We start from the raw sequence: 16,297 nt of genomic DNA on the forward strand, positions 1-16,297 counted from the left end.
TATGGAAACTAGAGTGCCAAAAACTGGAGCCAAATTCGTTCAGGGATAAGAGTGGGGACTAACACTCCACAAGCAGAGACCTCGAACCAGGGGTCGTAATGTAAAACTATATGGTACAAATTTTGATGGACCAGCTATTTATAGAAAGGGAAATAACTCTGACTTACATAAAAAAAAATAAACACATGGTTGAAATGCCTAAACATCTTAAACTAGCGTATAATTGATGTGAAATTTTAATTGACATGTCCGAAATATTCCACACTAGTCTGAATTTCGCTACTGTCATAGGCGAGAAACGATTCCGTGACCTGGAGCAGTAAATGTCCTAATAAAAATAAACAAGTGAAAGCGAGAGAACGATGACGTATATTTGTGTTATTTTAAGAACCTGTGACTTGAATTTTGGCATGCAAGTTGTTGAAATATTAATCTGGGCATATAAAACGACCAATTACGCATAGCGTACCTAGTTTAAGATTTTTAAGGCATTTCAAGCGAGTGATTATATTTTTTTTATCTGAGTCAGATTTAGATCCGTTTCTATATCTATGGTGCCACAGAGTTCGGGCCCAAAAGAGGCTTAGCCCCTGTGGGATTATGTCTACACAATGCATCAATCCTACGATAGGTAGTGCGTCCATTTTGACACCGAAGAAGTCAGTATCTTTGACTCTGTCCATATAAGTGCATTGGATCTTTGCTAGCCTACTGTTTCTAAACGGGACTTCCTGTAATCTTACAGATACTTTTCAACTTGTTCAAAACTATCAATAGAACCAATACCATTAAAATACTTTACAAGTAAAATGTATACAGGAGACCCTGTGTCAAGCTTAAACCTGATACTGATTTTACCTAGACTTATGTTCAAATACTTGAATGACTGGTCTGGGTTTATGCTAGCGTCTTATTGACATTTGCTTCAATACTGTCGATGTAAAAATCGTGGTCGTTTTCGCCCTCACCCCCATGTTTTGGTTGTGCGGCTATCTCATTAATCTGAACACAAGATGGACATGCTGCCTCAAAGTGATTCAATTTATTGCAATTGTCAATTTTTTGCACTTCACAGGACTTGGCTGCGTTGCATAATGAGGTTTGCCACATTTCTCGCACTCTCCATTTGCACGTTTAACAGTGTTTTACCGAAATATATTCCTGCGATGTCCCTTAGACTTCGGTTTGGCGGATTCTTGGTCTTCCCTGGGAGGCTTGTGATGACTAGTTCCAGGTACTGGTCGTGTTCGAGTGTGAACGGCGTGAACGTCTGTCAAACTGTTCCCATGGATTTTAGCTGCTCCTAATAATATTCAAGGCTTTCACCTATTTCAATGGCTTTGTCAAAAGTGAGGTCCTTACCCTCGTTGATCAGCTTCTTCCTGATCGTGACTGATGCAGGACCGAACACTATTTGGTCTCGAACCATTTTGTCAGTGTTAGCATATGCACAGTCCTCACTTAAAAGTTTAAGTTGTGATACACTGTAATTCTCTCGAGAAAATGCGGATTTTTGTGATGTCTTAATACATATCTTGGATAATTTTACCCGTCTGTGTATTTCTTCATTGATAAGCAATCGTGATATCCTTCTAGCAGACACTCTTTTCTTACCAAGATCGTCTGAGCATGTACCCAAGATTTACTGATCTGCAATCTTTCTGCTACGCCCCGGATGGTCTTACGACGATCTACATCGATGACGTCCTTTACGTTAGGATTTCGCGGTCGTTATTTTCTTGGGGGTGACCTTCCTTTCCTCACTCTCTCAATTCCAGCGATCTGATGTGCTTTCCATATCCCGTTTTGTTTGTGTGTGTGTGTGTGGGGGGGGGGGGGGGGGTCAAACCACGATCTACACAATATTTCTCGGTGCGCCAATAATGTCATCGACGTCGCCACAGTGCTCAAAATTTCATTACAGTAAATTTTAATGCGATATATATAATATAAAACTATTTGCTTTTATTTAACTGAGTGGTGCAAAGAAATTTTCTACTTATTTTTGTACCTGTGGTAACAATGCATATATATCTCTTTGTATTATGTAATTTCTAATTGATCCCTTTTATTGCAATATTTCGAATTTTTACATTTTTGATTATAATAAGTAAATCTGTTCTCATGTAAAACAAAAAAAATCTTATATTTGATGCGTATTTTAAAAAATATCAACTTTATCTACCACGTTTTGGGACAACCCTAGTAAATTTGCTGCTGTAGCATATTCAACTCAAATGAACTTTTGTTTTTACCAATCAATTTATCTAATTGAGATCTGGAAACCGATACTATGTTTGTTTAATAATGAATAAAAATGGAGAGAGAAAAAATGAAAATCATTGATATTTCTACATATTTTTTGTTGCCATTTCACTCATAACTTTTATACATGTTATCGATAAGGAATTGTTCTCCCAAAACAATGGAAAAATAAAGAATTCCCATTTACCCATGTGTACTTTCTAACTGCTTAGTTCTTATTTTTGGATCTTTTATAGGAGTTATGAGATTGATCGCTCTTCGCCATTTTTATTCATTTATTTGAACTTGATATCAGAGAGATTTGTAATCAATCGTCAGGTGTAATAAATAAAACCCACAAAATGATATCAGAGATGGGGTGACGTTATCTTCCGCTATCTCCAACGAGTACCCAACCTGTCACCTGTTAACAGCTGAAACACAGTACAGTCGTATATATCCCCAAATCACATGTAAACAGGGATCTATAATGTTAAACATGAGGACTAGTATTTTTCTATTATTGTATATATCAAGTAAGTGTATTCCTGTGTTTCGTTGATAGATTCAAAATATTCAGCGTAGTAAGGGCAATAATTCAATGGATATTGATGTTGAGTACTGATAGTTTCTTTCTGAGTCTGGCATGATTAAGTTACTCATAATTTAGTGTTTGATATTGAACAGGTGGATATAAGAAAATACCAGGTGTCAATTACATCATATTAATATAGAATAAAAGAACGATAGTCCGTAACTAAAGACACGGATAGAAATATAACATTGATTAAAGGGAAAGACAACCCTAACCACTTAGTTGCTTTGATGAATAAAGTATTACAACTGATATCGTAATTGACAGTCTTTAACAACAAAACTCCTTGCTTAACAATTATATTAATATTAATCTATCATGTATTTCAAATTACCTACCGCTAAGAGAGTGGCCATTGAAGTTTAATTTATGACGTCACGCCGTCTATTCCAGCTTATTTCATCAGCAGCACTGTAAACATGCCAATTCACAAACAGTTAAGTTTGGAGCCGTATATATTTCAACCCGTTCTTTCGCAAGAAGAAATTGAAAGAAAAAAAATTCAGTCGAACCGCAGACAAGGTAGACGGTAAACATTCTTCATACAAATGTCTTGAACCTCAACTTGTCATTATGCAAATGATGAATCCGTGCAGTTTATGTAGTCTTTTCTTTTTAAATGACTTGGTCATAACCTTTTTTCACATATCCCCCTCGCATTTGCATTTGTGTAATTAACTGCTTGCCAGGAAGGCATCAACCTATTTATTCGTAAGATCTACCACATAAATGTACACATCTTTGATGATTTCATAGGTGCTTGGGTTCAGGACCCCCCCCCCCTCCGAATAAGTTATATGAGTTGATTTAATTAAGTTTTTTGTTGAAAATATTTCTAATGCATGTCAACGCCTTGCATACCCATAAGTCCAAAATACATGTAATTCAAAATAAGCCCTTTTAAAAAAATATTATCACTGGTTATTATGAGTTCTGTTATGATAACCAATGAGGGCATTTTTAAAGGGCTTATTTTGAATTATTTTGGACTTATTGGGTATGCAAGACGTTGTTGACACGCATTAGAAATATTTTCTAGAAAAAATAATTACATCAACTCATGTAGCTTATTTGGAGGGGGGGGGGGGGGTCCTGAACCCAAGCACCTGTGGTTGATCTTAGAATCTCATCAAAACCGGAACAGACGGTTCGACGTCAAAATTATTAATTTTTGTGGTCTTGAATACAACAGAGTTACACATCATGGCAGCCTCTATAGATTGCCGGAATTTCAATTTTTGACGTTTTCAAATTAGTATTGAAGCTTATCTAGGCCATATATCAACAGAATTGTATGACAAATCTTTATCATATGATTAATCTTATCATTTATCATGTAAAAATCTTTTGGGTTGCCTTTCCCTTTAATATATATACGTACAATGTATGGACCTAGGGGACGTTTACTCCTCCTCGGCACATAATTCCACCTCTGGTATGTCCACAGATCCGTGTTTGTCCTTCTTTTAATTTCGTATTCTTTATAGGATTTATAAGATTGATCGCTACTCGTTATCTCCACTTGTTCATCTAACAAAGAAAAATATAAATATGCACCTTACAAAGAATAATATGAACGTTGTAATATAACCGAATACCTAACGAAGTGAAATAAAGATATTGTCCTAAACAGTAAAATCTTAACTGTGACGTGGTGGATACTTATAAAATAAGATAAGTGAAGATAGTCTTCATTTTCTTTATATTGATGGCAATCAAGTATGAATAAAGGTAAACAAAAACGTAATTATGGATGTTAATGTACATTTTACGACATTTAATGATAATGATGAAAGGTATATATCAATTTTAAAGCGAAATTTCAAATCGATTGAATGACGTTTTTCTCCAATCACCATGAAACAATTATTCCATGCTAGGGTCATAAGTTCATGTCATTAGCGCACAATATATTAAATCGCAATTTGATTTTCAAAAACAGTGCATTCTTCAAATTTTAGATTTTCAAGCACATCTTTTTCCGTTAATGAGCGTTACATTGAATTTATAATTGAACACAGTCTTGCGTGTTTCATGCCAATTGATAGACATTCTGATTTTGAACACGAAACACTCGGTTATCTGATGAAGATATCGGGTTCGTGGCGGGTGTAACCGGTCAACAGAGCATGTTTACTCCTCCATAGCAACTGGTTGTATTTCTGGTATGCCCATGTGCCGATGGATGTACAGTTCTCAAGAACCTATCCGCACTTCTGCAGTCTACATGAGTTAATGTTTACCTTACCATGGATGTGCCATTCTTTGTTTTGTTTCTGATGAAAAGATGAAGATAATGGACAGTACTCCTTCTCATAATTCATGTAAGGAATACAAAATAGAAGTTGGGCAAACACGGACCCTGGATATAGCTTATGTCGAATAGGTTTAATGTGTGATGTATATCTGTCTCACATCTTCATAACGACCTAGTATCAACTAACATACATTGTAAATAAAGAACTAGCAATTGACTTATATAAATATAATACTACTCTAGACCAAACATAGTCTAACACAAGATATAACTAAACATTAACTTGCATATATATGCCTTACATATAGAACTAATAATTAACATGTATAAATATGATTTAACATGAAAATAGTACTATAACATAAACAATTACCTTATAGAGATTTTGCATATTCTAACATAGAAGTAACAATTATGTTAAACTAACATAGTCTAATATAAATATAGATCTAACATACAAAAATAAAACCTAACGTTGTCTAATATAAGTACAATATAGCATATTGAGTAGATATATTCTATTCTTCGTGTAAACATTATTGTTCTACACGGATGGTTAAAAATGATCTAAAACGAATCTCTATTGTTCTTAAGTTCTTTTGTAGGTGCAAGCTGTGATGTCTGTTTTAGCGACTCAAATGGTAAAACGTTCTACTGCCAATCACGATGTTGTGACGACCACTGCTGTGTCAAATACGATGACTACACGAATTGGTAAAAGATCATCCGTTACTCCCACCGTGATATAGTTCTATATATCAAAATTAAAATTTCAATGAATATTTCATGTATATGTAAAACTTCTACGGTACCAATTTTGATGCACCAGATGCGCATTTGGACAAATAATGCCTCTTTAGTGATGCTCAACCGAAATGTCTGAAATCCGAAATAACAATAAACTTGCTAGAGCTATTTTAGGAGAAAACAAGAGTGCCAAAAAGTGGATTCAAATTTGTCTAAGGATAAGAGCTATGCATGAGGGAGATAATCTTAAATTTTGAAATTAATTTTAATTCTATTGCAATACAACGCCTTGCACCAGCATCTTATTACTAATTATTAAGAGAGTAATAAAACATATTTGAATAGAAGTCATATTCAGGTTCAAAGAGAAAAGTCAGTAAGTTTAAAAACAATTTGTCTCCAATTCGTTAGTTTATTCAATAAAATATATCCAGAACATGAATAGAAGTTTAAGAGTTATAATCACTACTTGGACAAGAATGTCCCCTGATTTTGATAAACGATGAAGATTTAGTAATCGATTGACAATTGCTTTTCAGGAAGAGTGACGAGATAGCGGGTGCAGTGATTGGGACCCTGTTGGGAGGGACAATATTCGTCCTTGGTTTTATTTATATCATCAGGAATTTCTGTCACAAGAAACGACCTGTACATCAATCGGGGACCGATCTGATCTACACCATCAGTAACGGTACAATTCTAGTTTCACGTACATTGATAGAGATAGCAGTTCGCTATAGTGTAATTCTTATCACAAGTCGGTTGTACGCACCAGTAGTTCAGACTATACAAAATATACATTTATATAGGATGATGCCTAAACCATCATAGAAATCTGCACATCGTAAACTGAATCAAGTGAAACTGTATACATACTTCTTTTTTTACTGCAGTCTTAAAAAGTATTTATGAAGAATTTATCTACACTTTTATATTTTATCTCTGTACATTTTACTCACAAACTGAATAGAAGTGTGAAGCACTTTAATGTTAAGTTTGAAAGTAATTTGTCTAAAGTTTACACATCGATAAATTCTTCAAAAATGAATATTTGATTATTGTAATTCAAATCCATCCCCTGTATCATCAATTTCAAAAACGTGAGTAGTTTCTCCGCATTGTTAGTTGATTTCAGGCGCGTATGTATACATAGCATTTTTGGATTTATTGATGTGTAAATTCTCATTTAACTTTATTTTGTCCGATCAAAACAATTGTAATAAGTAACATTGAAATTATACCTTATTACAAATATGTTTTTTTTTCTAACTGCCACCACAAACTCAAATGTATTAGTAACGCTTACGTATCAAATCAGTAGAAGTGATTATGCAGCTAGGTTAAGGGCTTCCATAGTCAAATGCACAATAATCATGGGGTGAAATTGCACCTCAAATTCACAGGTATCGTTACACTTGTTACAGTTAAATACCGAAACAATACTACCCATATGTTGACTGTGACTGAGCTACCTTAAATTTTCCCCATGGCAATTTCTCGTGACTCACTTAAATATCACGTATCACTTTATTTTTGGAAAACAGCAAGAGGTCCTACTTGTGAACAAAAGTTCAGATTCATGCGGGTAACCAGCTGGATTTTTATTGATATATTCAGAGAAAAAAATAAAAGTCCTTAACATGAAAAGTGTTGGGAGCAAATGCATACTCAAACTAACCATGCTGTAATTTAACAACATATCAACAGTCATCAGCGAATTACCGGGGTTGTCCACATTCTTATATATATCATACCGTTAATATAAAAGACAGAAATTGATCCCCGCACTTTTCAAACGCATAAATATATATAGATCATATCGCAGAAAAATTCATATTGTTTTTATAGCAGATGAACCTGAACTTTACCGCAGTGTCTGTAGTATGAAATAATTTATGTATATGAGAGAATTGTTAAACGCATCAGTCATTCAGATTAGGGGCGATATCAAGGTCACAATATAATCTGAATATCACCTTCATGCATACTATATCTTGAAAATGGAGAATGATTTGATATCATAAAGGATTGATTTTTTTTTATGTTGTACGCCACACTCAAAAAAATTTCAGTTATATGGTAAAGTAAACTGGGAGATTTTCTCACTTATCGGCTATCATAAAGGAATAATATATATATATATATATATATATATATATATATATATATATATATATATATATATTTATATATATTCATTTGACAAGATTTATTTTGAAGTATACACCTTATCACTTGATAACAATAGTAAATAACGACAACTTATTATGACATTTCCCCGCGTTACAACTATCAGAACATGTACGCTGTGACCTATTTTTTCATTGTGACGTCATATGGTGCGAAGTGCACAGAGGTACATTTATAACAGCACTGATTTTTCTCGGATAGCCTTAACTCAGCTGCGTAATAACAAATTTATAAAAAAAAAAAAAAAAAAAAAAAGAAGAATGTCACAGTTTTGTTTATTTTTCAGAAGTTGAAATAAGAAACGACACCTTGCCACGTTTACCTCCATCTTATGAAACATCACAAACTTCAATGCCGGGAAGGAAGAACTATTCTAGATTTGAAAACGAAGCATAATAATATAAGATACAATCAATATATACGAAACTGTAATATATGATTACTTTGTATGTACATCGAACACTGTATTACTTTTAAAAAGGCAACAGCATGCTATACTATCATCCTTTTTTCGGTCGTTAAATACTAAATTACTTAAGAGATGTTGTCAGTAATCATGGAATATTTTTTGGAAAAATGTAAAAAAAAAATAAAAAAAAATGAAGAATTCTAAAATTCTATGTAGTATTATTGATAAAATCATTTAAAATACATGTGTGAGTCTCTTAAACTCAAATAAATCAAAATAATTGATCACTGTGTTGTTACCATGGTACCAAGGACAAATCCCATGAAAAAAAACCCAGTGAAATATATCTCTTTTAAGTCCAAAATAAATACAATTAAGGTAATATTTTATCAGTATCATGAAAAAGGCTTACACAAAATTTTATTGAAATAAGAAATTTAAATCTCTCAGCAAAAATGCTTGCCACCTTGCATTGTATACAGTAAAAAATCCAATAAAACGATATATTTTAGCTAACTTTTTTCAGAAATGCAACACAATCAGGCAAGGTCTTTCATGCAAGGTGAAGATAACGAACAGAGATCAATCTCATAAAGCTTACAAGGGGTGGGAGCAGGTGCCTAGGATGAGTAAGCATTCCCTGTTGACCGGTCAGACCCGCCGTGATCATATATATATATATATATATATATATATATATATATATCTCAGAAAAGTTTAATAAGTCAAAAGATAATATTTTCAAAACCTTATAAATTTATTTTTCAAACTCATGTGTAGATAAAACAGTGTTACTTTATGAATAATACTATCAAAAAGTATCAACTATGGAAAAATGTTCAAAGCAAGGTCATAGATCATAATTAAGATCACTAGCTTCGTTCTGTTTAATATGGGGGTCTGCCATTTGATACACATACATGGAATAAGTAGGCCTCAAGTATTTCTATATCAAAATGTCGATGAAGTTTATTGTTTCATTACATTTACAATATAGATGTGGTTTATTGGATATTTGAACAACAATCCACATCGTTACATATACAACATTTCAAAATACGAAAACGGAATTACATTATAATAGCAATTTCATTGACCATTTAATAGAAATTAAATTATTCAATGAGGATGAAATACTTTGAATACACAGAAAGTGCTTCACAACGTATATTGAGTATGACGCAATATGAGTATAAAGTTTGACGTCAACATTGATACTGATTGAGTGTAGAAAGTGATCTAGATATTTCTTTTCGGCGTGTCTTTGTTGTCTGTTTTTTTTTAAAGAGAAACAAGTGTTCTACAATAGATATGATCAACGTCAAATTTTATTTACCGGTGTTTACTATTACTTTACTATGCAAGGTGAAGATAACGAACAGTGATCAATCTCATAACTCCTATAAGCAATACAGATAGATAGTTGAGCACACACGGACCCCTGGACACACCAGAGGTGGGATCAGGTGCCTAGGAGGAGTAAGCATATGTCAAGACAGTTTGTATGAATTTGGAATCATTACATGGATTCTAACTTCACTAATGCATTTACGATGTGACCGTTGAGATGAGGAAGACCCATAGCATCTTTCAATACGACTTTGGGTATTTCATTTAACGCAGGAAATATAACGCGATTGACGTCATCATTAACTGTGATTGTTTTTTCATTCAAATTAAGCAATTATCCACAGCAAAACGTACGAAGGTATGGGAAAGCTTGTCTGGAATTTAAAATCATCCGTGGTACTTTCCAAACTTTTATTTGTTTTGTCAATGAAGGTACCGCAGTGGCGACGACATTTTTCCGGAGGCATTATGGGTAGTCCCCGTCATTTTTCAGCTGATGAAGAACAAATCACGTGACTCAATTGCGTAATCATTGGAGCGAGCCCGTCGCGTCGCTTCTCGACGCAAGCTACGTTCGCTATTAACTAACATATAAAATTTAATTTACAGAAAAATAGGCAAATCTCTACACCACCTATTCAAGTTTACTGTTAAATAAATTCCTTGATGACCACCCAGAATTTTTGATGATGTCTGCTTTAAGTGATATCATTCAGTTCTGCCTTTAATTCTAGAGTGTTCGCATCAAGTGGAATAATCATTGTGTAAAATAATAGTCACTAGTGTAGAGTTTCGAGCGCTTTTTTTTTTTTTTTTTTTTTTTACAAAAAGAGTAAATTGTTTAACTGTTTTCATTTACTATATTGGTAGTGATATATATATATATATAATGAAATTTTCCTTGCGCTAAATACCCAGTAACATCTCAATAATCTCTCACCAGAGATTGCCGTAAATTCCTATATTGTTATTTAAAAAAACTCATGAACTTGTTCATCTAATTATTCGTATTACCGTTTTTCTATTTGATGACTGTCTAAAAACTGTAGCAATAATAATCACAACATTCATTTTTAACAAACTGGGTGGTAGAATTACAAATTACAGCCCAGTTTTGTATTTTTGGAATTCAAAATTAAAACACGAATAACTTCAAAAGCAACTAGTTAACAAAGCATAATGGCGGCGCCCATATTGATCACAAAACTTTCAGTGAACGTATGTGGAGATTATCTCCATTCATTTGTTGATTTTCTCATTTGTTCTTTTACCTTTAGAGCCTTGCTTCGTGGACGGGCCTTGGGTCCGTCCGAACTTCGCTCGGTATAAATACTTGTTTTAAAAAGGGCATGTAGAATTAATATCAGCCCTGCTTCGTTTCAGCGAAAAAAGTGTCTGAAAAGAAGTCATAAATGCCCCTTTTTACCTTAATGTATGATTTATTTTTAAAAATAAGCGAGAAAATATATTTTTTTAACACAAGCACTACGATCTAAGTGCTTTCTTGAATTTCTTTTAACTGTAAATTGTTGGGAAATTGTTTTATTAGAAATATTTGTGAAAAGATTAAAAACTCAACATCTAATGATTTAACTGTGGGTAAGGTCAGTTGTCATGGAAGCATTATGCATGATTCCAGTAATTTTCACTTTTTTAAAATTTACCACCACTATTCACAAAAGTGTGAAAGTTTCGCTCAGATCTGTGATTTCTGCACTTTCCATTTTTTAAAGACAATTCTCAATGGTTACTGACAGCTTCTCTTAAACAGCACTATTCTGCCATAGACGAGACGAAGTCGGCAGATAGTTAACTGCCTTTTAATGTTGCACAGGTGCAAGTGAAAGTAACAGTAGTAAAAGGCTACAAACAAAACAAAACAATCATAAGTTCACAATTATGAAACACATCAATATACAATGTAAATGGAAGGTGAAGATAACGAAGATTAATCAGTCGCATAACTCCTATAATGCAAAATAGATAGTTGGGCAAAAATGGACCCCTGGACACACCAGAGGTGGGATCAGATGCATAGGAGGAGTAAGCATCCCCTGTTGACCGGTCACACCCGCCGTGAGCCCTATATCCTGATCAGGATACATGCCTGCAAATACATGCATGATATCCTCCAAATGAAATATAGAATCATCTGATATCTAATTAATTCAATATCAAATATCGAGATGAATGACACACATAGAAGAAGGTAGTTTATGCCAATACAACTCTGACACTAATGATGAACCGTATAATGTAGGAATTGAATAAATCAGTAAATATTTACAAGAATCAATAATGTATTGCAACAATACCATCAATTATTTATGACTTACAGATAATTAAGCTGACTCATTGACTAGACACATGTTGTATGTGTATGATTGACACAACTCAATTCGATGTGCAATAATTTGTAAATGTAAACAATAGATCATAATTGAAAACAAAAATATATCAGCACGATAAGTACACATGATTTACAAGTATATGTAAATACTTACACCGTGATGAACCAAAAAGAAAAGATGAATACACAGAATGCTCTAAACGACATTGCCGGCGCAAAGAAAAAAGCGTGCGTTAACTCAAAATACAAAAGCGTTCCATACTCTAATATATAGTTTACTCGTATATATGTAATTCGTACGTGAAGAGAATGTTTCGTAAGTTGATTCAAACATATGACAGGACAGTACGGATTGACTCATGCGTTCCCTGCTGGCCTGGCCCCAAGGCCATAGACTGAAAATAGACTTAAGTCTAAATTTCAAATCCAGCTAACTTGTAAGATAATTTACATAAACAAATAAAATTTTCAGTATATGTTTGCATTTGATCGTTCCATAAACCTGCAGTTGTTTTTAAACATCTGTGCTTAAGATATAAGTAATCAAAATTTTGATTTAAGTCTATTATATATATTTACTTGTAAATCATATGTACTTATAGTGCTGATATATTTGTGTTTACATTTACAAATTATTGCTCATCGAATTGAATTGAGTTGACTTTTCGAAAGAAACTTAAGTCGAAACTTGGAGTCTGAGAATTTGCTGATTCTTGAAATAGAAGAAAACTCACACTTCAGTTTATGATTATTTTATTTTAGAAATCCAAGTCAGATCTACTCTCGAGAATGAATTTACAGGATAAGAAAGACGCAGATTTCCAGACAAAAATTAAAATTTACATGCATTTCCCAATACTGGATTTGCTAAATGAAAAAGGGATAATATATTGTTTTAAATTTCTGATACTCTAACTACATATGGTAATGTCTTTATTTGAGAATAAAAAGGTAAAAATATTTTTAAAAATATTATCAATCCCATAAAGTATATAAAAAAAAATACAAGATAACAAGACACACACGAACCCGTACGACATAAGCTGTAGAATCGAGTACTAATGAGGACTACGTATGTTCTGTTAACCGATCTGACCAGTCTCGAATTGACAGATATGGCATAAAAAATAAAAAAGGGAAACGAAAAAGGAGAACGGTGACATGTAATTAAAGTAAGGTATTGTTGGACACGCCTTCCGTGCAAACTGTTTTGTGCAAGAATTGTTACGTATATGATCAAGCCACGCCTATAGAGACGTACAGACGTTCAAACCACGCCCTTAGAAATGTAAAAAACAGTGCGTGCAAGTTATTTTGGAATGGGATCTAAGAAAGGTGGACATTGTCCATAACGAAACAGTTTACACGGAAGGCGTGTAATTTACAATTATCCGTAAATTATCTCGTTATAACGAGTTAGGATGTCGTTATAACGAGTTAATTATCTCGTTATAACGAGTTAGTATCTCGTTATAGCGAGTTAGTATCTCGTCATAATGAGTTAATTATCTCGTCATAACGACTTAATATGTCGTTATAATTATAACAAGATAACCAACTCGTAATAATGAGATAACTAACTCGTTATAACGAGATAACTGACTAACTATAACGAGATAATTAACTCGTTATAAAGAGATAGTTAACTCATTATAACAAGATATTAGCTCGCTATGACGAGATACTAATTCGTTATAACGAGATACTAACTCGTTATAACGAGATAATTATCTCGTTATGACGAGATAACTATAACTCGTTGTAAGGAGATAATTAACTGAAAAATGAGCCTATCCGGCTTTCGTAAGAAGTCATTGAGATAATAAGTAAAAATTAAATTCAGCGCGTCGTACATGAACGATCATTTTAAGATGAATTATGATCATTTCTTTTTCAAGTCTTTTACCATCTAGAATATTATCCTTATATCGAAATTATTTCTTGTTTAAACTAACCCCAGGAAGAACTAAGTAATGCGTAATAAAATCAAAGCATTCAGACCATGCCTGTCATTTCGTGCAGGTCGTTCACAGTGCATGCAAGCTATCGGATTAAATGCTGAAAAACCATACAAAAACCGACCACTTGAAATCCTCGGCCTTTAAATGTGGGTGTTTATTTCTCCTATCCACGTGCTCCCATGTCTTGTGTTTCAAGGGATATGTGTTTGTTTTATTCTCGATTTCATATTCTTTATAGCATCTATTAGCTTTAAGATTGTCTATCTATCTATCTATCTATCTATTTATCTTACCAACAGCCTCGTTGAAATTCAGAATTGTTTAATACTATGATCTTTATAACGATCTTATTTGTAGATTCAGCTTGTGTTTAGGTGGAATGCTCTCTCTAGTGCTTCCTAGAATTTTTAATAGGCACTTCCTATCATACATATCTCCACTATGGATTGCTCCAATAACTTAATCGTAAAAAGATGGCTCACCGTTGACGTTGACGTGATTTGTCAGTAGAGGGTGTTAACTCATTTTTGTTACTTGATACACCTGTGAATTCTCGGGATTCATAAAATTGATCATTGTTTGTTATCGTCATCTTTTGTTTTCTCGAGGAAACGGTCAGGATAATGTTAGTCAGTCATTACATTTTATCTCTATAAGTGAATCCAACAAAATTCAGTAAATCTTTGCTCTATGTAATTTAAAATGATTGCAAATTCAATGTATTGACTTCAATTGGAAAACTAACTGTCAAGTCAGTTCAATTCTCCCTGTAAACATTGAGTCAACATTAGACCAAACAAACCCTAACTCAACATTGAGAATGAATTCGTAATATTCCTTTATGAATATGTTGACTCAATATTCAATACATTTGAAGGGTTATTTCAGTCAGACATTGGTCGACATTGCTTTTGATATATAGTCTTTCATGACGCATTTACTATAATAATGAATAGGTCCATGTAATCAAATGTATTTCAAAGACATTCCTTACAAAGAGCATAATGTGTAAAAATTAAGAACTTCAACCTTTTTTTCAAAAATGTGCAGAACTCGTCACGTTGTGGAACACGAGCACTTTGAAAGTTATTCAGTAATTTGTTATGAACATGAATCAAGAAATGAAACATTTTAGCTTACCTGATATATGTGATTGTGTTATTTATTGCATAATGGATCATATTCTCTCTCTCTCTCTCTCTCTCTCTCTCTCTCTCTCTCTCTCTCTCTCTGAACATGATCATATGCATAAACTAACAACTCAGCATACGGAATTCAGCTTTTCCATCGTCAACTTCCCATATGTGTGTAATTGGTGAAAGGTGAAGATAACCCAGAGTGATCAATCCCATAACTCCTGTTGATGTTACAGGGATATCAACAGTATCATTTAAGGCAAATAAGGGTGATAGAAAACCATTGATATTAGGGAGATTGAGTAATAATAATAATAGTAATAATTAATGACTGGCTTTATATAACGCTTTTTCCAGCGTATGCTCCTCAAAGCGCTTTACAATGCATTATTACCCCGGCAGACCTTATATCAATCTAGAACTTTCCCAGTCTCCTTGGAAGCATACAGTGCAAGCTGTCATTACAAATGCTAGAGCACTAACATTCCAACAATATATTTCACTGTCTAAAGCCAAGTACCCTTTTTACACCTCCATGGAGTGAAGAAATTCATGTAAAGTGCCTTCCCCAAGGACACAACATCGGCCCTGTCGTAGTCAGGACTCGAACCCACGACCTTTCGGTCGAGAGTCTAATGGCCTAACCACTAGGTCACCGACACCTATCTATTTCCAAAACTATAATCGCGTTGATATCTTCTTGAAATACTGTACATAAATCCTCATTCTATTTTCTTTCATTAGATTCAATATTTAATCTAAATCATCACAGGATGACACTATGACATTCACTAAACTGAAAGATGACTGGACGGTTACTTAAAGGTGATTGAATAATTACTTAATGGTGACTGAACGAATATTGAAAGGTTATTGAAAGATTTTTGAATAGTTACAAAAAAGGTGACTAAATAGTTGTTAAAAAGTGACTGAAAAGTGACTGAACTGTTACTGAATGGTAACTGAGCTGTAACTGAAAGGTTAATTGTTACTGAAAAGTGATCGAATGGTTACTAAATAGTAACTGAATTCTTTCTGAAAGGTAACTGGCTAATTAC

General features: G+C 33.5%; 1 protein-coding gene across 1 annotated transcript; it reads left to right on the forward strand.

The window, feature by feature from the left end:
• The first annotated feature begins 2,619 nt into the window (after positions 1-2,619).
• On the forward strand, positions 2,620-8,726 carry LOC125657150 (uncharacterized). The gene is made up of 4 exons (XM_048887807.2): positions 2,620-2,780; positions 5,702-5,810; positions 6,383-6,534; positions 8,320-8,726. The coding sequence occupies exons 1-4, from the start codon at positions 2,735-2,737 to the stop codon at positions 8,427-8,429; spliced, it is 417 nt and encodes a 138-aa protein (XP_048743764.2). The 5' UTR covers positions 2,620-2,734; the 3' UTR covers positions 8,430-8,726.
• Positions 8,727-16,297: the final 7,571 nt, after the last annotated feature.

This window comes from Ostrea edulis, chromosome 7 (assembly GCF_947568905.1).
Source record: "Ostrea edulis chromosome 7, xbOstEdul1.1, whole genome shotgun sequence".
Classification (NCBI taxonomy): domain Eukaryota; kingdom Metazoa; phylum Mollusca; class Bivalvia; order Ostreida; family Ostreidae; genus Ostrea; species Ostrea edulis.